At 37.9% G+C, this 27,658-nt stretch overlaps 1 protein-coding gene across 2 annotated transcripts in view; it reads left to right on the forward strand.

Annotated features, from left to right (window-relative positions):
- The window catches only part of Dgk (diacyl glycerol kinase 1), an 86,036-nt gene that overhangs the window by 49,124 nt on the left and 9,254 nt on the right, over positions 1 to 27,658 (forward strand). For both annotated transcript variants that reach the window (XM_025217511.2, XM_011633872.3), the window contains exons 4-7: positions 20,138 to 20,272; positions 20,591 to 20,804; positions 21,893 to 22,054; positions 26,794 to 26,916. In XM_025217511.2, coding sequence (XP_025073296.1) covers positions 20,138 to 20,272; positions 20,591 to 20,804; positions 21,893 to 22,054; positions 26,794 to 26,916 — 634 coding nt within the window. The remainder of the gene's footprint in view (positions 1 to 20,137; positions 20,273 to 20,590; positions 20,805 to 21,892; positions 22,055 to 26,793; positions 26,917 to 27,658) is intronic.

Consider the following 27,658-nt stretch of genomic DNA (forward strand, 5'->3'; position numbering starts at 1 on the left):
TATTTGAATATCGATTTAACATGCCCTTTTTAAAAGCAGATTTATGGATATGGCTTTATCACAGAATCATTCGATGCATGATACATTCATGCAAAAGTATTTATAACTTCAATTTTTTTAATTTGTGATATACAATGTTTTTTTGAAATATTCTTTAAAAAGTTTAAATTAAAAACAAACGAAAGAAGAAAAAAGATAATTTAAAAAATTTTTTATATATTGGTCTAACCTTTTAATCACTTTCTTTCTCATAACAAGCATAACTATTAAATTAAGCAGCAGTAATAATATGTAATATATAATACGTAGTACGCTAGTGAAATAAAATTACAGGATAATTTTTTGTCGGGTTTCAAGCGGAATTAATTAAAAATACAATCAAAAATTATACGTCGGAAACGATATATAAAAATATCGGTCGTTACGCGATATTCGCGGTCCATACGGAATTACGAAATAAAGTTATTATTCGTTATTGTCGGGTATTATTACGAACCAAATATAAAAGCCCATTTATTGTCCTATCTACAAACCAAATTAGAGAGATTTGTCTTCCTGTTGGATATTTCGACAGACGTATTATATGGTTTTACTGTTTTTGTAGGGAAAATCCGCAATTAAAAATAGTTGGATCGGCACGTATCAAAGGTCATCATTTAAAATTATCATTTAAAATTAAATTGAGTACATTATCACACGATTGGAACCGACGAATTAACTAAATGCGTTCGGCAGGAGCATTCCTCTTTGAAATCCGACGGAATAGACGGAACGGATCATTACGAGATACCATTATATTGTTTTCTGTGCACAAATCGATTCTCTTACTGATTATTTCGTTGTACAGAGAACAACATCATTGCAGAGTATGTAAAATCTACTCTCTCTTTTTTCTCTTATATATCACTTTAAAATTTTTTCAATCTGTTCTCGTTTGTATCCCTCCTCCCCCTCCTCTCTCTTTTCCTTACGCGGTGTATGTAACGTGATATTTAAAAGAGCTAAAAAGAGATTATCGATACTTAATTCCATTAATGTTTTCATAAAGCATAACGATTTAATAATATATTCCAATAACAAAATGAAGAGATAGAGTTTGTAAAAAGTTACGCACGCGCGCGATTATAATAAAAAGAAAAAAAATACGAATATATTATCCACAATCTTAGGAGAGAAAAATACTTGGTACTTCCAATTCTTTCCGCGTTTCATTTTCCATAATGCTAATTAAGAGATGTTGGAATTTCATTTGACGATAACGATTATTAATTCATTATTGCTAATTGAAGCGAATCGTAGCTTCGCCGATTGTGGCCGACATATTAACGATCGGGAATGCGGGTAACTGACGTAATGATATCGCGTTCTCTTTACCCCTTCACTTTATATTCCGTGTAGTTGCGAATGAGGATCCCTCTCTTTTATGAAACTTCTTCCTCGTCTTTTCGATTATTTCGCGAAAAAGTAAGCGCGCGAATTACACGTTTCCCCGTGGACAAATAAAACGGACAAGTATTCCGCTCGGAATCTACAAAGAATATTAAATTCACTTTAATTTCATCGTCCTTCTTATCGTACACGTTCTCGCGAGGAACCCCCTTTAGCTTTAGGGCAAAAATCGCCATTTTTCTGCATCACATCTCCCTCTGTGTCATGTATACACACGAGTATTATAGTACCATCCCGAGTAGTATTCATGCTTGACTATCTTTCTTATATGTGTATCTATTCATACACATATGTATATAGCACACGAGGTGCAGATATGGACAAACAACAACGAACAACAAGACGGAATGCGAGAGAGGGAGAGGGTGGTTACAATTCCTATACGTGTATGTGCGTGTGTGTGTGTGTGTGTGTGTGTGTGTGTGTGTGTGTGTGTGTGTGTGTGTGTGTCAAGCTTTGTGAACGAGATATTCTCGGCGAAAAGTCCCTTACGAGGGTCGCGACAACGGACAAGGACATATATCAATGCTGTGACACGTCGCCTAGGATCGCATTATCGATGTCACTTCCAGTAATGCACCTTGCTGCACCCCCGCGCGGTCGCGACAAATCGATTGTTACTTGACTTTCATGCGAGAATGATTAATGATTTCGGCAACGCGCGCGACGTCTGACGAAAAAGTGAATTTTCCGATTGGCAAACCATGGGATGCGGATAATCGGCACGTGTAACGTTTCACTCGTTTATCGATCCTCGCTTCTTCACGTGCGAATCTGTGCGAAGATTGCACTCCCGGTTTGGAATTTTACGAGAAAGAAAGCGATAAAGTACGCGAGATAAAGTGTTTGGAGGATGAACTCGTTCTCCCAACCGTGAAAGAATTTCTCAAATCCCAAAGAGCATACGCGCGTACACGCCGGTTTACACGCCGTATAAACCTACGTCGTTATCGTAACTCAATATTCAAACTTTCGAAGGCAACTCTATAACGAGATCGAACTGGACGCCGTCGTAATTATATTATCACAATGTTCTCCGACTGTGTGACATATTTCGAGCGATTATCCAGGCAACCCCGACATCTACTCGCTCTTCTTCACTCAAGGGGATCCCAGGAACTATATCTCGTAACTTCTTATCGAGCCACCTGCCCCAGTATATGTGCACATGTGTGTTTCCCCGAGCTCGTCCTTCGGCCCGTAAGTACGAAGGACAATGAGAAACGGCTGCTGGGGACGTAAGGTATGGAAAAACGGGTCTTTGTGGGCCGCAAGGGTGCGGTTGCCTAGCTACGTGACGTCATCTCTGACGCACCGAAAGGGAAGCGTGCCGGCAGTGCCGAGGGTGCGACAAAGAGCGGATATCACACATGCCGAGGTCACTGTGTCATCATCGCACGCACACATCCGAATCCGCGAAGAGGAGGGTTCCGCGGATTAGAACGACTACCCTAAAGAACGATCGGAACGAGGGATCGCGGAGGACTCCGACTTCGCGCGCTCTCAGATCGACCGCTGGATTCGAATGCAGCGAATAGAAAGCAGGAGTAGATTGGTTCTCCACGAGAACCAATCCACAGGTCTGATCTACAGATTCGCCGTGATTTAATAGATTTCATCTAAGGAGCATCTCCGAAATTCACTCCTCCTAGTTGCACGGTGAAAAGATTATTGCGATGGCTACTTGATTCGATTAATGTTTCAACTGTTCGTAAATTGCAGTTTACAAACTCCTTGCAACTCCTGTCCCTCCGAGATCCAAGAGATTCCCGTTTCAAGGAAAATACATACATTCGATTCGCTTAGAACGATGAAAAGATGCCACTACCGCCTGAATGATAAATTTGCTTGTTACCGTCGTCGTTTCAATAATAAAAATACGATAGTATTTCAATGGAGACTTGAATTTAATGCTTCCTTAAACTTTCAATGGCGCGATGCATCGATTTTAAGAACTGCCATATAAACATACACATTTATTTATTAATTTAAAATCGTTTACAGAAAGTTCAGTTCTGATAAAAATTATTTGTATACTGAATAATTTTTTCTGATACAGATTTTAGATTTAAATTAAATCTGGAAATCTCGTGTGTATTTGCATTTATAGTTTGTTCAATTTTCTACAACTGAACAAGTTAGTCCGGCATTATATTCAAGTAAATGTAAATGTGTAAATATCGCAAAATCGCAACGTTAGCTATCGAGAAACATGCTGTTCTCTCTTTAAGAAAGCTCTTTAAGAAAGCTATTTATCGTAAAGCGAAATTTTTGCGCCGTCAAGCTCACGCCGTCGTTTTACGATGCTCGTAGTCTTCGAAGTTCTGACTCGTAAAATATCGCTGTCCAGATTTTTCCTCGGTCATTCGATCAAATCTATTACCGACAATAACCTTTTTGGATCACCAAGCGTACGTCCGCATGTTTGACCGAGAGAAAATATAAAAATTTTTTTATCGAAAAATCTGAGAGTGCATAATTTACTTTTTTTTTTTTTAAATAAATTCTCATTTGTTTTATTAATCACATAAGATCGCTTAAGACTTGCCTTTCGTAATAACTTAAAATTATCTATAAAAGTCTGTCTCGTATTAAAAACGTTATTATTTTTTGTTTGATTTTTCTCGTTTAATGATCCGATGGCGCGTTTTCCATGATGGAAGAGATACATCTCGTAAAAAAGCGACATTTATATCCTATGAAATTTTGCGAAGCGATCAAGGCGAGAGAACGGACGGACGCATAAATGTATTCCGCCTGATAACGATAACTGATATTCAGATATATATATATATATATATATATATATATATATATATATATGGCGAGACGACCGACGAAATCGCCGCGAAATCGTCCGCGCGAAGGCGATTAAAAATTCAGGCATCATCGTTCATCGAGGCCATTTCCGCGATTATCGATCCTCGCAGGGGGATTGTAGCATTTTAGAGGTGGAAAACGTGATAATGGACGGATATTACATTTTCTTCGGGTCGTCTCACGTTACCTTGCCGCGATTATAGGCACCGATGCCAAGTTGTTCACGCTCGGCGGAGCGCAGCATGCTCCAGCAAAGGCACCTCAAAACGCAAAAGCTAACCTGTCTCGTCCCGTCGGCTTTCACACTTGCAGCATATGCAAGGTCTCGAATATAAAACGAGTACGTGTTCCTCCGTCCGTCTTCGCGCAAGTGCGCCGCCGCCATACGACCCCCATATCGAATTATCGAGATAAAGTCGCGAATGCAATAACACATTCCGTTACGTTGCCGGCAACGGAGAATTAGATTTCTTCTATTTTCCACAAGTAGCACGGCCAAAGTTTCCTTCCTTTTTTTCTGTCACCAGTCGCGAGTAAGTCTAGAATGTATAAATAGATATTTCCATTGTCTTTTGTATTATCCTCCGCTGTACGCGGAATATCATGTATGCCGACATTGTTCCGTCGGATTACGAAAAGAGGTAACGAACAAAGTAGCCTTTTCAGTTTCATTAAATGAAACAACGAGAGATTTTATTTTAAACTTTGTAAGTGTTGAACGTGTTGAACGGATGCTCCGTTGCTTTGTTATCTTCATTTTTAATTATCAGGAAAAATTAATGTGAATTGAAAATAAATGTGGAAAATGAATCTTACTCATCCTTTAACAATGTCAACCGTGTATTTCTTATTACAAGATATTATATATTATATATTTATCTTTTCATTTTATTTGCATTGATGCGGATGTAAAAGAGAAAATAGAGCAACGAAGAGAGACAACAATATCAAAATCAGATTGCATTTTTCGTATAAAATTAAATGGTCAAACTTAGGACATAGTGGAGGGAGAATGCAAGAAGAATATTGTTTTTCTTTTTATTGTTGAAAAAAGAGGTCGTGTCAAGCTGATATACCGTACCTCACACTTAGCGGTATACATTGTCTACTTTTTCGTGCAGTATCCACCTCGTGAGTGCTCCACTGGAAAAATGCACCAAGTGGTCACTCAGGCGGTGAAAATGACGCTTTTTCTCATAGCTGAACTGTCGCACAAACCATTTCATTAATTTAAAACAGGTGTTACCTGCCGCTCTGTAAGGGAAGAAAATTTTCCGTTTGAGATAATTCAAGAAATTAACGAAAGTTATTTATAAAACATTATCCCAATAATACTTTCTTGAATGTATGTCGTACGCTTTTATATGTGTCATTATAAAATGATATTAATGGATAAAGTTTCTTCTACGTGACCATTAATTCCATCTTGAAGGTGAGATAATCCGGAAGCACTGTAGATATTACACAACATCTTGGTGTGCCTCGGTCGAGACCATAAGAAACACGAGCAAGAACAAGGATAAAACTCGAAGGAATTCACGTGGTTGATCGTAGAAAGTAATGCCACGCGATGAGTAAATCGTGATGTTAAACCGAAGTTTATATTCCGATTTTTCCACTTGACCTAGAAAACTTGCAACGCGACGAAGATTTACAAACCGTTCTTCCTACACTTCGTTGAATATTGTTAGTCGCATTGCGATCATCCGTATAAATCTCGCCAAATCGCTCTTTATCTACATAACATAACGATGGCATTTCTAATACGATCGGTGAGAGACTTACGAATTTCAAATATCTTGGGATAAAATAGCAGTAAAGATGGATGTAGTTGCGAGAAAAAAAAAACAACTTCGGATTTAGCTCTTTAACAGGATTGAAAGGGTATTATCATTAAATTTCTATATCGTATATTAAAAATTCATATGTTTTATTACGCTACATACATTTCCCTTATCCATTCAGTCTGAGTTTTCGAAATGAATACGAGAAAAATTTATGTCTAATTGAATTAAAATTTTCTGCTTATTTTAAACTTGTTTCTTGTTACTAATGAGAGTATTCATATCGCTGTTATGCAAAAATCGTGTAATTTGAAGGCAACGTAGTAACGAGCAGGTACTAAATAGTGATTCATCGGATAGAAGTTCCGGAGAAACTTGGAAAGAAATATCGTCCTATTTTGCATGAGCGATTATCGGTAAATTGCGTCTAGTTACGCTAAATTTCGTTTCTAGTGATTTTATATAAACCCGCAGGATTACGTCACGTCGTCGAGCGAGAAGATCGATTGACAACACGGCACCGTTATTATTTACGGGTGTACCGATACGGTGGCTATCAATTTGGTGACACTGTCGACGGTGCCGTAGGATATATTGCAGCGTCAAAAGGATAAACGTTGGATGAAAATGTCGAGAGGCAAACCGTGATTACTCGTAAACATCACGGCAATAAAGCACGCGAGCGATAAAGAAAAACTTGTATCGAACGAGGTTCTTCGCTGGGCGCGCAAGAAGAAGGGAGAAAGAGAGAGAGAGAGAGAGAGAGAGAGAGAGAGAGAGAGAGAGAGAGAGAGAGGGAGCTGTATAATTCACAATCTTTTTCAGAAAATGTATATGCTATCCGAGAACGCTCTGGAAAGGGCAATTGCTGAGCTTGCAGGGAAAACCTCTTTCTCGCCCACGCTCTGTTACTCAACGATGGAATTAACATTTACCAAATATTATGCTCGGAGTGCAGTGATATTTGGAGGAGATTAAACTTGTATCACCAATCAAGATGATCAGTGGCTGTAATTGATGCAATTATTTTTTAACAACAAACTTTAACCTTTTTTGAATTTTCGATAATTAAATTAACGTGCAACTGAATGTGCCTGTATTTTCTTTGAATAATATATGATAATATTATTTATTATGATAATATTATTTAATATATGATAATGGTAATTTGGATATATGATAGAATATTATCGAAATCGTGCGTAGCTTTTGAGAAACTTTAACTTTGTTAAGAAAGACCCATTTGGATCGAATTTGAAAAATTTATTTCAACGCGAACTCGATTCTTAATCGAAACAAACTATCCTTGAAGCAAATCGCCAACGTGCAATCGTAGTTGTAGTCACGCACGCGTCCGAGATCATAAATCATTCGGATGCGACCGTAATATCCGCGCGTTTACTGTAACGGTCGTTATCCCAACGCGCAGCTGAAAACAAATACGCAAATACGTATAACAACTTTATTGCGCTCGCGAATACGGTGAACGCTTGAAATTTTAGACGAGTGGCAATCAACGCACGCAAAGTGCAGCCAAGGGTGGCATGTATCGCTATAATTAGGGATGGGAAATTTCTCAGCGAGAAAGGAGCGACATTTCTCGCTTGCCGAACATGACGGGATAACATCTTTTCGAAATCAGGTGAGAGGAAAGCAGATGAGATAAAAGAAGAACGAGAGCTTTGGAGAGCGTGAACGATAGACATAGACGTAGACAGGAGTAAAGGTAAAGCGGGCAAAAGCCGAGGAGGCTGCGTTTACCGTTCGTCTTCGTGCGCGATAAAACTCCCCTTTCCCGCACGTCGCAAGGAAATATATTTGCCATCCGCTCGGCTAGCCGTGGCGCGCGCTTTTTTATCCAAGCAGAAGGAAGAAAACGCGAAATTAAAGCGGCACTCCGGGACTGATCCGCGCCAATCTAATCTCTTTTCTTCATTACATTCCGGGCAATCTATCGCTTGCTCTTATTGCCGGACGAACGAGGAGATTGTGAAAGGACCGACGCGATCGATTCGGCTTGATCGGTATTAAACCGAGGAGGATCGAGGATGGAGCTGTCTCTTCCTTTTCACTCGCCGTCCCGCGCCACGTTTCGCCCGTCGCCCGATTTCATTGGCACCGGCGATTACCGGCTGAATAAATATCAATTTGAGATATGGATTTGAAAACACATTTGAAAGTGGAACCGAGACACAACGTTCCAAAGTTAACGAAATCCGGAAATATAAATTATGCTTGTCGATTTAAAATCTCCCTCGTGATCACGTGGCAATTTTCTTGTAAGGTAAATCGTAAAAAATTTAGAGTGTGCATGATTTCTAGAGAAACTTGAAAGCATAGCAAACATTTTTAACAATTTAAAAGCAACTTAATGAGCAAACAAAACATCGTAGGTTTACAGATTGCGCAGCGGGGCATGAGAAAGTATCGTTGCGCAGTATTATTGAGTGTTACAATGTAAATTTAAGTGGAAGCTTTTTGTCGGGATTGAGTTTTCGCATGATGAAAAGTTTTCATTTACAAAGCGGATAAGCGACAGAGAGTGAAGAGAGACTCTGGGAAGATGAAGAAAAAGAAAGGACGAAGTTAAGTCGGGCTTACTAGCAATCAAAGTTAATCTAATTCCTTTTCTACAATTACGACTTTCCTCTCTTTCTTTCTTTCCTTCACTCCTGAGAAAAGAGATGAGATCTGAGAATATTTCTATTATTAATTCATTACATATCGTATATTACAACCTTGAGGTTTCTGACACTAATGAAAACTATAAGAATTTAAAAGATTTCTTGTAATTTCACAGTTAAAGAAACAAGAATTTTCATTTGTCGGATATTTTTATCTTTTCGGTGCGTTTCGCGAGGAATATACAATTTTCGAAAATCCGCCGCATACATCACGTGGAAAGTATGACGTCATTGTATCCATGGAAACGAGAGGAGGAGATTTGGTCAATGACGTCACTACCTGCAGTTCAGTGCTTGCTCGGAGTAATGTTGGAGTCGAGGTCGATGCCCTCGGAATTGCATCTGGCGTGCATCTGTGATACGACGTCACTAAATTCTATTAATTTTTACATGACCGCGTCAACGAACATGTGCATGTGTCCATGCAATTTTTTGAACTTTGTTTATTCTAAACTATTCCCTAACTTTGTTCGAAGGAACTTTTTACGATCGTAAATTTTTTTATTGTCACCCGAAGCTTGTATTTGTTATAAAAAGAAATTTATTCGCGTATCTGGATCGTGAATCTCCAGTGCTTCCAAAAAATATTTGGAAACCTTTGCACTTTCCATTCGAGCTTTAAGGATCATTTTATTTTAACGTATTTCTTGCCAATTTGTTTTTTATGACTCACATATAACTACTTCATGTAATATCGAGCGAAACGAAGTGCACTGCAGGGCTATCAAAAAAAAAAGAAAAAACTGGTTGGCACATGGATACACCATTTGATAACGAATTTGTAAATCGATCTCACAATTTTCGAGACCAACATCAGATATAATCTCCATTCATAAAAAAGACTTATTTTTAATAGAATATTTTACAATTCTTTCAAATTTATTGCACATGTAAAAGGTCACAGGAAATGTGTGATTTTTCTCTTAGAAATATAAACGATTTTACAGAAGTAACATAAACATGAGAATATTGCAAAATAATATATGATACTCCGTGGCGAGAGAGAGAGAGAGAGAGAGAGCGAGAGAGAGAGAACTCTCTATGCATAGAAATAGGAGTCGAAAATTCAGTAAGCTCTGGAGGAACGAATTTTATGAATTTATAAATGTTTTAAAAGGACGAATAAAAGTAACACGAGAGAAAAGTGAAGTCAAAGAGAAAATTTTTAACAATTCTTATTATGCGCAACAGATGTCTTAATATTGTAAAGATATTTAAATTATCTTGTGAATTCTAAAAATATATGCAGAAAAAGAGTGAGAGAGAGGGGGGAGGGGGAAGGAAAGTATTATGGATGTTTTGAGGATTGATAAAAAAGTGTCAAATACGATTTATGTCTCATAATATATCTCTCTTGTATTTGTATTCTTTTTGTAACTATTTCACGTATATCCCACACGAAGCGAGGCTTATCCAATCCAGACGCATGACACGCAGTTTATATTTTGATCTCAGTGTGGACGCAGACAAGCCGAAATGAAGCGAGTGTATCGTTAGATAATGCCGCGTGCTGCAAATTATCGTTTTTAAATTGCTCCATTTTTTGCAGATAAGTTCATCTCGCTGCTTGACACTTTTATATATAATCTGCCCTTGCGCATCTCTCTACCGCCAATTCAGATTCATTTATCTCGTGTCTGACCTATAACTTCATTAACTACTGTAAGTAGCGTGACGTAAATGCCGCAAGTTTAGCGATAGAAAAACCAGCTTTAATTAATTCCCACGAAACTTAAATATACTTTTTTGCTATATTACCGCAGACACGTATAAAAAGATATCTTTGAGAATTTGAGTTTAATAACAAGACCGCGAGGATCACTAAAAATACCGTATTTTTTTATTTGGCTATATTTTCGCTATATTTTAATTGCGAAATTTTCCGTGTCTTTCTTTCACGGAAGAAAACGGCTTATGAATCGGAATTTTTACCGTTTTTCATTGGACAATATCGCGGAAGGACGCGATCCTCTCGCGAGTTTATCCGCGCAGCTCTCACCTTGTCCATCCGTTACGTACGACGACGCTTCTGTGCGCAAACAAACAGTCCGCATCAAGTGCGTACAAATTGTATGACGGCATAGTCGCCATTGCAGAAACAAACACAGCGGTCGGCTATTTTGGGAGTATTGGCCGGCCGGCGTATTGTATATTTAGATGATGCGTATTCGGCTGTCATGCTCGCGGAACTGAGCGCGTGCTATATGCGTATCGCTTCATTTTTACGTTACACATTCGATATGAGCATCAGTGACACCCCGATAAATCACGAATTACATAAGAAAAACATAGTTTATTGCATCCATATACCAAGTCGTAATCGTCGGTAAATGTTAACGCCGTAATAAATATTGTATCAGGGATTGTATTACAGCCCGGGGTGTAACACAACATATGCAGATATATATTATAACTCAAAACATGAAACAAGCCTTGTAAATGACACGAGGTAGTAAGTTGAAAACAAATTCTATTTTTATTGCGTAAACTTTAATATTATTTTACTCGATTTTTCTCACTGTTTTTATATAATTATCTTCTTCTGTGAAAATGAATTTATTTTTAAAATAAATAATTATTTTTATTAAAAATATGTCATGTTATTATAATTGTTAGTAAGTACTGCGCACGAGTGAAACAAACCGATGAACGTTTTTCAGAAGATCGTGATTTTAATCGTGATATTTAATAGTCTTTGAGCCTCATGTATATATTCATTATCTGTTTAAGAATTCTTTAAACGTTTGGAAGTATAATAACATAAGACTTACACGGCTTGATCTTTTCAAGTAGCTGATCAAGTAGCTTAATTAAGGATTGGATCTTCGCCAAAATTTCAGGCAAGAATTTATATTTTATTATAAAAGAACTTATACTTTTTAGTCTTGAAATTTTTGTAAAAAGACGGGTGAATGGATAATGTAGTCAAGATCCCATCGCGTTAAGAAAAATTTCCAAGGTGCCTCTTAATTCAGGACAAAGAGCGCGATAATAATAGTCTCTTGAATAGAAATTTACATATCAATGGTTAAAGCGGTAACGTGAAAACGTCGAACTTGTAACGTCTGCTGTTCAAAGTCATGTAAGATATCTATATCTGATCTTCTTTTCATCGAAAACATAACAGTTCAAAGCTCTCGAGGATACTAACATGCTATTTTTAGCGGTGTAATCCATTTGATGATTGGATTGTTTGATCTAAATAAAAGTATTAAAAACAAAACAATGATAATACTCGTTATAATACATTTCGGATAAATGACGATGCAAATTATATGATTAAAGCCATTCTATTTTGAAAATATATTCTCTTGCGAGTGTATATATGTGCATGAGTGCATTTATCAAATATATGATTTTAGAGACGTCACGGTACAGTAAAACATCATCATTTTATCTTCATATTTAGCAGCGCAAACCATATGTCAAGTTTAAATAGCATTTTAAAATGGTGTTATATTGTATAACTTATAGGTGTAAGCTGGAAATTCAATAGGAAATGAAAATAGTGCATCGGAACATTAATCTCTTGGCAACTCGACTTCGAAAATTAAATTGTCGAGTTGGTCATGTCTAACTGTTTTTTAACGACCGTTCGGACAAATAACGATGAAGAATTTCATAATCTTTCTACCAATTTTTCGTTTTGTTCGACTTTCAGCTGTTTTGTACGGAGCTGTTTTGCGGGAATATTGAATTTGGTGGCAGGAAACTCAGTCCTTTCTCTACCTTAACAGATAATAGTTCTTTAAAGAGATGACGTGTTACGCGCGCCGTATCATAGATGAAAAATAGACAAAATACACATTTCGTTAAGATTTTTACGACGGCAAGGAAAAATTTAAGTTTGAACTTAACCGCGAGAGAAGCTTGACTCGCCATTCAACATAAATATTTTACGTAATTTTTTTGATAGAAGAACATGGTAAGACCACATACCAAAAAATCAGGTCAAAAGCACTCTGCAGCATTTCTGTACAGAGTCAGCGCGCTATATTTTTACGCTAAAATGTTAAAACTTGGATTTATCTCGGTAATTTATTTGTCACTTACATTTAATTTCACTGAACATTTTGGAAATAAAACCGTGAAACTTTTGAAAATAAAATCGTGTAAATAATGTTAGTAACAGTGATATTTGAGAGATGTAACGAAAATTAAATTTTCGCTTAATAATACCTCACGTTTAATATTTTATTCTCGAGGATGCTTCAAAGATCGAATTTTCAAGCTTTATACGTTATCTCTTTTATGAAAAGCAACAAACAATTTTAGACAAAAATCATACTCCGCACACTGCTAAAGAGACAAATTTGTTTTAAACACAGTAAAAATTTTGTTAAAGACCTGAAAAAAAATCAGAAATTAAATTTGCATCGAAATATTTGATGTTCATCAATCTCAATATTGCAACATCATCGTATGCACAAGAAATAACATTAGATGCATAGGACGAGAGTTAAACGGACAAAACTTCTTCAATTTATATAATAGAAGTAGATAATGAAAACACGACATGCAAAATTGTTCTCTGAAGGTATTAGGTCTTCTCTCTCTCTCTCTCTCTCTCTCTCTCTCTCTCTCTCTCTCTCTCCCGACTGTACATGATATAAATGGTCTCAGCGACAAGTTATCGCAATAACAGCTTTACTTTGAGCGAATTTTGGTTGCACCAGCCAACGGTATGGATGGGCCGAAATCGCTCCAAAGGATTCACATTGGCGTCATATCGAATTAAATTAGCGAAACGGCCACTCGATATGCTTTGACGGCAACACTCTGTGTGAAATGCAACCCTCGAACGTTACGAGCTTTGATACGAGACAATGACCCAGAGGCGATCTCACACACGGCAATGAACTTAAAATTTTCGAGTGGAGAATAAAAGAAATAAATCTGATATAGAACTGATGTGAAAAGTGCCTCTCCAGTGCTCGAGAGAGGTATAAGGTGCTCTTGTGCGCAAACTACGGCCAACTCGAATTAGGAGAGATCAAAAAAGCGTATAAACTGAAGAACGAACTACGTAACGAGAAACAAACTTCGAGTTAAAATGCTGCTTTGAACATTGTAAAGGAAAATGTTATGCTAATTAGTGACTACGTTAAATACCTTGGATATTGGCTTTCGGCGCTACGCCGAAATATCCGCAAAGGCTATGTGTATAACATTCGCTTGTATAGTCGTATCATTATTACTTTAATTGTTGCTTCAAAGTTAGCTTCCGACTTGAAATAAGTTTCTTGCAAGTCAGCAACGTTGTACCTACGAGAAAGTTAATATTTTATTTATGAGATTATTGGAAGCGAATATCAAATTTAATCGGTGAATCTTGCTTTAATCTGTAATCGTAACTCATTATATCTTAACATTTTAAGATGTAATGTCCTCGCGCGGTGATAGTAGCAGGAACAAAGTTAGCAAAGTTGGTGCATCGCTTTATCTGGCGATAACTCTCGGAAATATGATTACAGTTAAAGCGTTTATTCTCTGCACTCCTATTCGTTATCTCATAAGATAGATAGAGAAAGAAGAGGATATAGAGTTATTAAACCACAAATACAGTTTGTCGGGAGTGAGTTTATAGCGAGCGTCATGTGGCTTACACGAATGATCATTTGTAAGCGCGTAAAAGACGTCTATAAAAGACGTCTCTACAAAGCGCAGGAGATGCACGAAGAACATGTACAATGTGATATAGCCTGGTCGCGAAGATTGTACAGGTGAAAATAAAAAGTTTATTATATGTACACACACACACACATATATATATGTTTGAGCAGGGTGAGAGTTTAACGTAAGAGATTTTAATTGAACTTACTCCGTCTCGAGAGCAGCCTTTGGGGGGAGTCTTCTTATAACCAGATATATGGACAATTGAGCTATTCTTGATGCCTAAATTGTTTACACTGCCCCCTCACCTCCTATCGAACGATTGCGAATGTCGATGTGTACACGTCGCGTTAAACTGTTCTCTTAAGTACGGTTCACACGTGTAAAAGTTCGGTCTATCTGTGTAAAGGTTCTATCTTGAACACAGCGATGGTCATTATCGATTTCATTCGCTTTAAGATACATCCGACGATAAACTTTACGCGTGACGATAAAGATGTCGATGAGGGTGAGTAAAGAATAATCGTAACTTCCTCGCATTGGTCTGAAGATTATCTTGTAAGATTCCTCTATCAAGGAAGGGCCATACTTGAGAATCGCTGCTTTCAGTCGTGCGTTTTAAATCCATCGTGTACGTTGTTATTTGAAAAACTGCGTCGTATCTGCTGTAACGAGATAAGTTAAGTAATGAGACTTTAAAGATATTGATTTTCGCGCGAGAGAATAGCTTTGAAAAGTGAGTAATGAAATAACGGTAAAGAACAAACAAGTAAAGAACAACGGAGTAACGCGTGGCTATCAATTCCGAACGTGAAGTTGAAAGGTCATAATCCGCGATACTCGATGGACGTGAGAGAGATGAAGTGGCGGATCTTAAGCGACATGGTATTCATCAACACTGACACGACACGATCTTGATCGCGATCGGGGTCAATCGACTATTTTCGATCCGGGAAGAATGCGGTTGCGGCGTTCGCGATCTCGAAACTCGAAACCACAGCGGCGGCGTTTCGCGCGTTTTTGTTAGTAACGCGTTTATTTTTATTGCACAGCCGCCCGGCACACATAAACCCGTCGATACTGTCAAGCGCTAAACGCGATCAAAGCGTACGCAAATGCTGTTTCATGAATTATTCATGTAAGTCGATCGATGTTTTGCGGTGCCACGGATTCGAAAGATTACCGCCGATAAATAAACCGATATGTGTTTTATATTATGCTCTATGTCGCTTCCGCGGCACTTTCTGTCAGCCACTCGCTCTCGAAATTTGGCGTAATTTTTCTTCGTAATGAAACTTTCATGAAATGCCTTTTTCTCTTCCGTTATATACATTTTCAATATAAAATATCTTAAATAAATTAGTTTGTAAATTTCAAGGCAAAATCTCTTATTAAAATTAACATACGTGAGCAAAGTATATAAAGGCATCACTTAAATCAGACAGGACAATTATCTCGAAAATAGATATCTATTACCGTTGTATTTTTATCAAACTTTCCAAATAATTTCAAAGGAAATTATTTGCCGTTCGGGACCAAAATCTCAGAAAATGCCATTTTCAAAATGACACATTTTCAATTAACTAAAAATACACGTTTTCTTTTCAATATCGTAATCGAGCGATAGATGCGCGTCGGTTGTCTCTTTCTCGCCCTCAACCCCTGCGACCTATTTTTCCAGTGGAGTTATGACGCCCTCACGGTGACGTCATCGCCGCACTGACGTCACCACCACTCCCTTACGTGATCATTCAAGATGACCTCGTTTCTCTCCCTTCGAATTTCGCCCTCTCCCGATTGGTTCCTCCAGCGACTCTGTCCCTAGAGCTTAATGGCCACCTCCTGCGCCATTCATGTGAACATTTCCTCGCTTAGCAAACGTGTTCTATTTCATAAAATGGTTTGTTACGCGGTTGTGAAGCGCGATACCCTTCATGACGCCCGCGACATAATGTAGTTTCTTGCGGTAAAAACTTTGTCAGCATAGATTCGCATTTTTTATTGTTATATATGATTTGTATATGAGTGAACGCGTTTGTTATTAAAAATCTTGCAATTATTTATGCATCCTGTATAATTATGAAGAACAAATTAGATATTTCATATTGTTATTTGAATTATTAAATTGTCAAAATAATACACTGGAAAATCTCACTTTAATTCCTATCTAATCAAGCAGCATATTTCAATATCATCACGTTCCATATTCCGTATCCATGTTAATAAGCATCAAAATTTATTAAGCGAATAATATAATCTGAATTATCAGTGTGAATTAAGCACACGTAACTTCATTTAGTACGTATGAATTGCCTTTGTACATCAATATTAACTTTCATTTCAGATTATAATTTTCAAAAGCTCCTGTTTCAAAAGTCTCAAAATGAACCACTTTAAACGTATGCGCAGCTACTACGTAAATTGTAGTTCAATGATTGAATATTTCGAATCAAGTGCCCGTAACAAACTCACCCGTACGGCTAAACCGCAAGAGAAAAATATGAAGGCGACTAGTTAGTCAGAAATATTGTAGACTAAAGCTAAATCATTTTAGTTGTAAAATGTCAATAATAGAACACGTTCGACTGCGTGCTCTATAGCGAGATTGATGTACAAAATAGGATTACGGCCAACAGACGCATGCACGTTAACGGCTCAGTAGTAAATCCAGATATTTCGCCGACGTCGGAAAATTACGTGAAAATTCAATTTGCTCAAGCAAAAATCTATCTGTCGATTTATGTCAATGATTTAATTATTAAATCTTATTTAAAAAAAAAAGGAATGACTGTAGAAATTATCGAGGTATTAATAAGAAATTAAAATTGCATTAGAGTAAAATATGATGGAACAGTTTTCAGTGAATATATTTAGAATATATTCAGTGAGAGAAATAAACGCTTGCAGTTATGATTATAATTAATTATTTTAGAACATTCTCTATTTGCTTCTCCCGAGTATGTAGAATTAATCGTAGTTACTTTTCTAATATAATATATGTTGCATTTAGTCTGGTAAAATTTATTGGGTTGAATTTATAAATTCTTTATTGTAAACAAAATAGCATTTTAATTTTTTGAAACTACTATTGTAATAGTGTAAATTAGTCGCTAAAAGGAACTCGAAGTTCTTTCAAAGTTACCTGACTCTACTTATAAAACTTAGGTTCAAAGTAAGGTCGAAGAATTTCCATTTAATTTACCACACAGAACTGCAATGATCTTGCAAATTAGAACGGAAGAATGACTTACAGCGCGAAGCAAGCACGATCTTAATAATAACAGTAGCCTAATAATAACAGTTCGCAGTTTTCCGATTAACTTCAACTTAATTGACAGGCAAGCAATTTATTTATAATTATCAGATACACGAATTTTTATTTTTTTCTCTGGGACTTAAAAGAACGGCGATAAAATGATCGAAATAAAATCATAATTTATTAATTAACTTTTTTATTTTGCGAGACATTCACATGATTGCTATAAATTTGTTTTCAACGATCCAGCACGAACCGCGCCCTTTCCAACCATCCTCCGCTTGCGACTTTATTGCTCATAGCGAGGTTTAACGGAGCAAAAAAAAAAAAGGTAAAAGGCGACGCCCTGCGTCCTTGGGCTAGGAGTATCGATAAATGTCACAGTAATTCTCTCAAATCTACTCAAATACGATTCAAAACTAGGTTAGCGTTTTGCAGATCTCATCTTCAATGAAACTGCTCATTTTTGGCTTGACTTTGATTGAAAATTTATGGTTGTGTGTGCCATAGATCGTATATTTCAAGATTACCCTTGATTTCGCGTATGTTTCAAACAGATCACCGTTAAAAGGAGATACATCGATCCTTGGTAAATTCACAGTGAATAATAGATAATATCGCGCGGTAGTCAATCGGTGATTATTAATCGAGCGGAAAACTACTAGGCCAGCCGGAAACTTTCCTCCTCTCTCTCTCTCTCTCTCTCTCTCTCTCTCTCTCTCTCTCTCTCTCTCTCTCTCTCTCTCTGTGTACCGGATCGCATTTCCGTTATTCCTACGCCAGTCGGATTCTACAAGGTGGAGCACAAATTCCAGTGCTAAATGAATTTTCGCTGGGGGCGGATCCGCGCTTGTGTTCGTGGTTGATAGACCCAATATCTATGCAGATTCGGTCGAGCGAATGTAGGCCGTGCATCTCCGGAATTGGTCAACTTTTTGTCTCGATCTCGGAAAAAATTCGAGCAAAGATGCGCGCGAATTTCGCCCTCGCGCATGTCCGTCGCACGTCGCGGATGTCACGTGCGATATCGTAACTCCGCGTTTCTATCTAATTTTCTACCCGGAGAGTCCCAGCGAACGTCACCCAGCTTAATTGGCTCCTGCTTTAATTAAAGTGAATGAACTGGCTGCGCGGAAATATTCCGGGTTTTTAGTACACTTTCGTGACGTTTGGTGACCGACATTTATTAACTGTAGCGTAATACAATTTTACAACTGTTTATACTGCTATTTAGTTCTCAGTGTACGATTATCGTTTACGGAACACATGCAGCTCGTAACAAATAATTTATGAATATGTGTTCCGACTGGACCATTTTATTTATAATGATCCATATCTATAATGAGCGCAACGATAAAATCAACAGTAAATTCGCATTTTATGTATTTCGTCATTTTAATTATATTGAGTTATCATGAACAGCTGCAGCCATTGTATGTTTATTCAATTACAATCGATTTTATGGCAACGAGTAGATAGTTACATAAAGATAATTGATTTACGTTCTATCCAATAAATACATTCACATATTCGATGGACTTTTTGTTTGGTAAAAATTGAATGTTGCTTAAAATCAATATATATTTTAACATTGCTTTTCACTCACGAGACGCGTACTGTGGTCTCAAAAGAAATATTCAATAACCGTTTTACATCGCTTGTAGTTTGCTTTGTTATTACTTAAGCTCGGTCAGAAATTTTCTGAAATAACTGTGATTTTGTTCAACAATTATTTATACAGCTTTCCGTTTCGTCGAACGTATTTGGAGAACATTGGTACTATTTGAAAGCTTCGGATAGTTTCGTGAAAAGACCGCTTTTAGGAGACATGGCCTAAATACGCGCAATCTCGGTGAAACGAATTCCATGAATAGCAATCAACGGAGCATAGTTAATTGCATTAAATGTAAACTATCGATCCATCTAGAACGCGCGGAATCTAAATGTGCGTCGCCGGATGTAATTGTAATCAGTCAATTTGCGAAATGTGCATCTTGGCGGGATTCATTGTATCAGCAGAAGCGTCACGTTTCGTTGGGCTTTAATACTCCGTTGAATGGAATTCATTTAAATCGAACAGAATCGAAATGAACACGCGGCTTATGTATATTGGATTAATTAACAACGATTTTTTTTTTGTGGTAGTCGTGAAATACTTTTTAACAGCGACGATCGATCATAAAAAAAAAAAAAAAAAAAAAACGCGAAACAGAAATTTGATCGCCAAGCCGTTTAATTTTTCCGGTAGTTATTGCTAATAGTTTAACTATATACGATTATATAGTTTAAAAGTACATCAAGTTCTGTTTTAATTACGGATCTCTTTAACACATGATATCAAAGTAGACTCAATATAACACGTACAGAGTTTATTATCTAATAACACGTGCAAGATAATAGAAAATTATGTAACGAGAGCATAGCTTAATAAAAAAATTAAGCTACGCTTTCATTTCGCTCTATATTAAGCCTTTTTCTTCCCTGAAGAAACGCAATAAATAGCGTTTTATTTCTGTACTTGCTTATTTCAGGACATCGACTACGAGGGTTTCCGCAAATTTCTAAATTCGTATCTGGAGATCGATACACCGGATGAATTGTGTCGGCATCTTTTCCTCTCGTTCGTCAGGAAAGGTTCGCGCGGAGTGGACGGCAAAGCCTTCAAGGTACGTGTCGCTGCTTATGCTTATCCTAATAAGGATTGTCGGAATTACGACCTTTGCTGCTGCGAGCGAGTAAATAAGTCGCGAGCGCAAATTGGTGAAGGGGGAAGGGGAGAAAGAGAAATTACGAGCGAGTAGCATTTGCAAGCTACGGAGGCGCCCATTGCAGTTGCAATATTAGCATCACGTTGGGACAGGGAAGCGTGTCGCGTCATGCGGGCATAAAAAAAAGCGACAATAAGAGAGCCTCGTAAACGTGCGCGCGCTCACGACGGGAATTAAAAGCCTCGTATTATCCGCGTTTGTTGGTCTTCTTCCCAGGAGATGGCCGTGATCTCCTCGACGACCGCCTGCGCCGCAATTACATCGCACACGACTTCCAGCAGTAACGTTAATAGCACCGGCGGGCCGGGCGGAGCTTCCACGGAGAGCCACGGCGGATCCTCGTTGGCCGACAAAATTCACGGAATTACGGAAAAATTGCAGGCGCTAGGTCATCATAGAACGGAAAGCGAAATCTCCAAGACGCGAACGGGTAAAGTATGCCATGCGATTGCCTTTCCGACAACAGTTCGTTACTTCTCACGATTATTATTAGATCATTACGTCATTATGTTCATAAATGTGAATGCACAACGTAACCGTAGACTGTCCGCATTTTTAAAAAAGTAACATGGAAATATAAGTTATTTTATTAGAACTACAGCTTTTTAAAAATGTTAAAGATTTTCCTAAAATTCCAAAAGAATTGAATTATAATGAATGATATTAATATTTAATACAATTTTATTGATAAGTATTGTAACAAAAAATGCGCCGTCGAAGAATCAACTCTCAAATACAAATATTCGATATATATTAATACTATTTTAATGCGAATATTTTTCTTCTCGATTTGTGCCGGCAGCGCTCGGGGCTTCCGTTTCTCAGGCTGTATTTTTACGGTAAACGAATACTCTTGCGATTGGACAAAATAGGTCAGCAGCAGGCAGAAAGAAAATGACAGCTCCGATGGTTTGAATTTTTTTTTTTTATTCTGCATCATATATCGGTGAATGCTATTGTTCGCTTCGAAATGGCGGACGAATAACAATCGATCCGATCCAAAGGAGCTTTGAATGAAGATTCCTTTAAGCGCTGACGGCATCACATTTGTTAAAATAAATTCGCTCTAACTGCGAGAATCTTCTTGTGATGTTTTAACGAGTTGATTTATAGGGACTTTATAAAAATATACTTGGTGAAATCTCATGCATATATTTTTCTAATTTCTAAATAATGCATTTATCGTAGACGATAAGTATTTGTCGAGAAGAAACAAAAAAAAAAAAGGTTCTTGTTTATTTCGCTCAAAGGCAGAAAATAACTTTTGCGGCTTAATGCCCTTATTAAAGACGAAAAGGAGAAATCCGGGAGGCCCCGTATAAATAGATATATTTCTCGGAAGACGCAAAGTATAGTCTCCGAGAACATTAGATGTTCGGACCATCGAGTAACGAATATTTAATGAATCTTTCAAGGCGCTGCGTCCCGCGTATACAGAAGCAAGATCAACTTGCTTCGAGTCGATCGATCATGTTGTTTGTTTTTCTTGTATTTCACGCAATCACATGGACGATTCAGGAAGCGTGCATCCGATGTTAACGGTCACCCATACGTCGTACAGCTGTCACGACGTACTAGAGAAGAAGAGCACGGATAGCAGTCCAAGTCAAAGCCAAATGTCGCGTAATTCATCCAGGAAGTCGAACAATTCCCTCCTTGTCAACAACGGGAAATTGGAAGGTAGGGGCAATCGCTGAATCCAATACATACGGTACATTGAGCAATACTGTTCGCAAACACAGAACCCTGTGTTTCACCATTGAGATTATTGCAGAATGGATTTCCACTCGGATTTGCTCGACCTTTCCGATTATGCGTTAATCTCTCCGCTATTACATTTTTCATCCGTCCCCCCCTCTCTCTCTCTCTCTCTCTCTCTCTCTCTCTCTCTCTCACGTGGAAATTATTCCTTGCTAAATTGACTAATCCCAACACACGTGCGCGCGCGCCATTCCTTTTGATGTTGCGCCATTCCTTTTGATGTTGCGCCTTCGTACTTGGATGTAATCCTTACCTGCTCTCCTCTCTTCTTACTCTAGGTACTTGAAGCTTACAGCTCACAGAAGCTCTCGATAAAGAATCGGTTTTTCGTGATCGAGAGCTCCTCCTTCAAGAATATCCTGCATTAAAGTTTCTCGAGCAGCTGTATGGCTTTACGTGAATGCCGGATTAAAGAATGTTAGATCGTGCCGCTTAAAAGATTTCCGGCGTACGTGAAATTCGGTGCACGATGTGGAATTCATTTTTGCGAGAAATCGCGTCGTAGCAATATGACAAAGGGTCCATTTTAGTCGCCATCGATCTTACAGTGGCGCGTTATTCTCTGTCTCTCTCGCTTGCTCTCTCTCTCTCTCTCTCTCTCTCTCTCTCTCTCTCTTCTCTCTCCTACTCTCTTTCTCTTTCTCTCTCTCTCTCTCAAAACTTGAGATCGTAATGCCGGGTGAATTACGGCTCAGAGGGACGTGACATCTCTTTCAGAAGTGTACTTCACCATATCGAGGGACAGTTGGCGTAATCGAAAAAAATAGCGACGCGCAATACCATAGAGATATATATCACCTTTCATACCGCTTTCACGATATCGACGCAGCCATCTCCTTCCTTCATTATGCGCTTCCGCGAATTTCATCATAGAATTTCGCGTTATTTTTATCCACGCTGAACATATCTCGTACTTTATTCGATACATATCTAAATGATTTCATTGCTAGAAATATTTGTTGCTAATAGAAAAAATTATCGATTTATTGATCGACTTGATTGGAGTTTTCTTGTGAAATTCGATAGTTCCACTGACGGAAAGGCTCCAAAGATCGAAAAGCGATCAGCCCGTTAATTTTTCAACTGCGCGTGACATGTTAAAGAATAATCGATTCAAATTACTCGGGCGAGACATCAACAACCGGGTGTTTATGTCTAGACTAAACGAAGACGCGCCGGTAAGTGACGGAAATAATCGTGCTTACGTTATGGATTTGAGAGAAATATTTATTCAAGTCTGCGGCCGATCGTGCCATCGATCGTGCGCGTAAACTCCCGCGCGCCATCCCTAAGATGCAGGAAATGGATACTGCTATTTTAAATTTTCTGGTTTCACATGACAATCTACGTACGCCGAAAGACGAAAGACAGGTTGATCTTCGCGAGATGTCATGACGTACCGGAGGCTGTGTACGCGATTGAGAAAACTCCGATCCGATTCTATTTCCGGGTCTGTTTGAAGAACGGGGTCTGATCTTATCGTCTTCTCGTGAAAAACACGTGCGCGCTTCCGCATCGAATACGTCGTCGGACGAAGTCAGATGAAATCCCGAGTTAAATCCCTTTCGCACATATCTCGGTACACGCGTGACTCGTGAGAAGTATAAGGAAAACATCAAATACGATCCGAAAATAGAGGGTTATGACGAATCGATGTCTCGATAGTTCTATACCGGCCCTCGAGCCATTTTGAAATTGTTGCTGAGCTGAGCTAAGCTGAGCCTCAGACTCGACGGTCTTGTCTTTTATGAATCAGAAGATGAATAGTCGCCTCCAGGTGCTCGTCTCGTAATAAAAAGGGTCATAAAATACATCATGTGAAAAACATATGAGGAGGACGAGAATAGAGAGTGGAAAAATTGCTTCGACCGACGTATACGGAAATATTCCATTCGTTCGAATACATGATAAAATTCAACGACTCCGCATTATCAACGACGAGATCTTACAAAAATCTGTCTCTTTCATACACACACACACACACACACACACACACACACACACACACATATGTTTCCATATGTATATATTCCTTCCATGCATATTTCTAATTTTGTTAATGCCTATCTATTCGATACTCTATTTTTCTCCAAGAGTCGACAATACCACTTGAAATGCGAAAGGTATAAAAAAGCGCCGTTCATGCGAGGATAGAATCTAACGTCATTTCGCGTTTCCCTTTATTAATGAACTACTACTAATTTGCTGCCATATCGATCCCAGAATAGCACAGAGTGGGACAGCGCGCGCTTCGAATTATTCGCGCGGCATGCAGGCGAAGTTTGCGTAGCGCATGCACATGTGTCACCGAAATAGCTATATCGCCGGTATCATCCGGTATATATGACGTCACGAATGTGCGAGAGAATGATACCAGTTTCCTTGGGGCCACGTTTCTCAGTGACTCTTCAGTCGCAGGAGAAGCAACAAGTGCTAAATCATTAATCGCGCACGTTGACGTCGATGCGCGACTCGAGCAGTCGGGTAAACTAATTATTCGATTCTGGTTAAACATCGCACTCACAAAGAGATTGGATAATCCGTTTCAGTGAAGATAAGTTTCCCTATTTCGTCGTTTTAGTAGTGACAGGAAAATGGTCCAGTCATGTCCATCGTTACCAAACGTGTCGGGAGTCAAGCTAAAGGAAGGTGAGATAGCGTTTCGCGATCTTCATAGATTCACATAAAATTGTTTACTATCACGCTTTAGTAAAAAAAAAAATTTTAGTATATGTAAATATAATCGATATTTACAACAATGTTCGCAGATCTCTTTTTAATCCACGTGTATATATAGTCAATTACGAACACGTTAATTCATTATGCAAAATCAATCAAATAACCGATATGTTGCAGCATGTAATAATTAGTTCGTTCGTTACTTGCGATAATCATAAATTTTCACTAAAACAAGAAGTAAAGTTACAGAGAGAGACGGTTATGAAATTGTCTCCAATTTTGATGAAATCCGCTGTCCATCGTTAAAAGAAACAAAAATTATTGCGAGAGAAAAAGTACTTCGTTTACGCGAAGTATCGGTAAATAATATGGATTTATATAAACATCGCAATGGAAAATTATTTAGTAGATTTATTCAAAGTTTTAGCAGTGCTAAACGTCACGGTGATTAATCGTCATGTACGCAATTGATCAGAACGTCGTGTTTTCTCGTTGTTGAATTTTTTTTTTTTTTTCCAAGTGTCGTTACCAATGCTTTCTCGCGATTTTCAGTTGGAAAAGATTGGATTATTCGAACATAAAAAAAATGTACTATCCCACATAAATAAAAAAAAACGACGGATAAAACGCGTGACGCTATGTTAGCTCGCGCGACGTATCGTCTCGTGCGAAAATTTATTTTTAACTTGTTCACCATCGTATGAAATTATTCCTGCGAGACACGTGATATCGTCCAAAAATAAGAACAGAAATCGAAACTATCGGGAGATCGTGTGCTAATTTTTCTATTATTGGAAAACATAATCATATATTCATGGGACGTATTCGAAGTTGATGACTCTCTTGAGATAAGAATATATACATCTTTATATAGATATATCGATTTCTAGTAAATTGTATTCCAAAAAAAAAAAAAAATTAATACTCAATTGATCATTAATCAAATCAATGATTTTAATGATCAGGAATTTAAAGTCGGTGTTAAATATTAATAAATCCATTTCTTCGTGTTGTAAAAATGGAAAATGTATTTTCTCTCAACTTTCTATCGACTTTCCAGGAGCAAGCGATAGCTTTCACGGGATTTTTATTTATTCAAAATATTGATCGTAATTAGTTTCGGTCTCCCGGCAATTCGAACTTCGAAATTGTGACAGCAAAAACAAATTTTATTAACGGCAATCCAATCGATGTAAAGCCGCGTTGATTCACGTAGAGCTACACGGTGGTTCGGGTATAAATAGGCGATCCAGAAATACAGGCTAGACGTCGTCGACCTGTCTCGAGCCGTTGCTAAACTCTAACAATCTATTATGATAAATTCAATTCATCGCTTATACATATTGACAATCGTGCTGCTTCGGTCGAAGCAACAGGTTCTTTAAACTTTTAGGCACAATTATTCAAGTCCGCGTGATCGTTTATCGGAAAATACGACTCGGCCATTCTACCGAAATCGCGCCGGATTTTCCGTTCGTTTTAACGCCAAGTGCATCGTGAATTTTCCGCGAAATATGGGACAGATCCGTCATATTGTAAGTCTGGCGATTCTCACTTTATGCTCGACGGGCAGGTACTTTAACAGCAATCTTTCCGCGAAATGCAACGTCAAGGAAAATTCCGATGAAAATTTACTTTAACCCCCCGTTGAAATGAAAATGGTTACGATCGTTGTACGGATTATTCATATCGACGATATCCTGATAAATTAAAAGATCACGTCACCTTAATATTTGAAAAGTAAAATTAGGATTTTGCTGTATAACTATAATTATCTGATACATCACATATGTATATTGAAATTAATACATTCTAGAATATTTACTATAAATTTATGAGTTGCAACATATAAATCCGAATTATTTCAATAATGCAGTATGAATGATACTATATTAAAATCATGTTGCGCTTATCGATCGATAAAAAACAAGTCATTTAGCGTGTGAAATCAAGTTGAAAATAAATTTCTGTTTTTCCAGAGATGAGACATCTTGTCAGAAAGCAAAGCACAATAGACGTCCAGTCCGTTAAAGTCAGCCTCAAAGACATCGTTTGTTATCTTTCCCTCTTGGAAGCCGGTAGACCGGAGGATAAACTGGAATGTAAGTAATTGCCACAGAGACAACAATTATCTCGGAATCGGCGAAACTCCCTTCAGCTTTTGTGCCAAATAATATTCATTAGCGGATGATCAACGATGCTTTTAAACTGACCAATGTTGTTTTCTATAGCCGATCGATGCTATAATGGTCACACGGTTGTTTCCTGTATAATCAAAAAACATGCCCGCGCATAAATCACGAAATCCCGGTCGTTTTTAGAGGAACATTATCAGAGCGATATTTCACGTGCATGTGGCACATTGAACAGTGAAAAATTGTTTTGCGGAGTATCTACACACAATATCATCGTGAATATCTCCAGGCTCAAAAATCTAGACTCTAATCTTCTCACAAAAATCGCACAGCCGCTTTCCCGGATGTGGAGTTTATTAAAACGTTTCCGCATGCAACTTTTTCGGCCTTTTGTGAAAAACATTTTAAAGTACTTCCGTAGAAAGATAAAAAGGGCGTGATGTCGTGCGTTTAGAATGTATCGAAATGACGGCACACGTTAAAATAAACAAGAACCAAAGGAATCGAATCGTCTTTACATAAATTTGTTTTTCGACCTGCGGAAAAGTTTGAAAGAACGCAATCGTTTTAAGCAATCGAATATTTTGCTCTCTCGGAGAAAAATTGTAGACAACATGTAAAAGAAGAGGAAAAAAAAGCGGGATTGATAGACAAAATTTACGAGAGGGACTCGCGTGTCGGCCGGCAGTCATTCTCGATTTTCTGCCAC

The sequence above is a fragment of the Pogonomyrmex barbatus genome, unplaced genomic scaffold (assembly GCF_055798465.1).
Source record: "Pogonomyrmex barbatus isolate J1 unplaced genomic scaffold, ASM5579846v1 scaffold3, whole genome shotgun sequence".
In the NCBI taxonomy this organism is placed as follows: Eukaryota; Metazoa; Arthropoda; class Insecta; order Hymenoptera; family Formicidae; genus Pogonomyrmex; species Pogonomyrmex barbatus.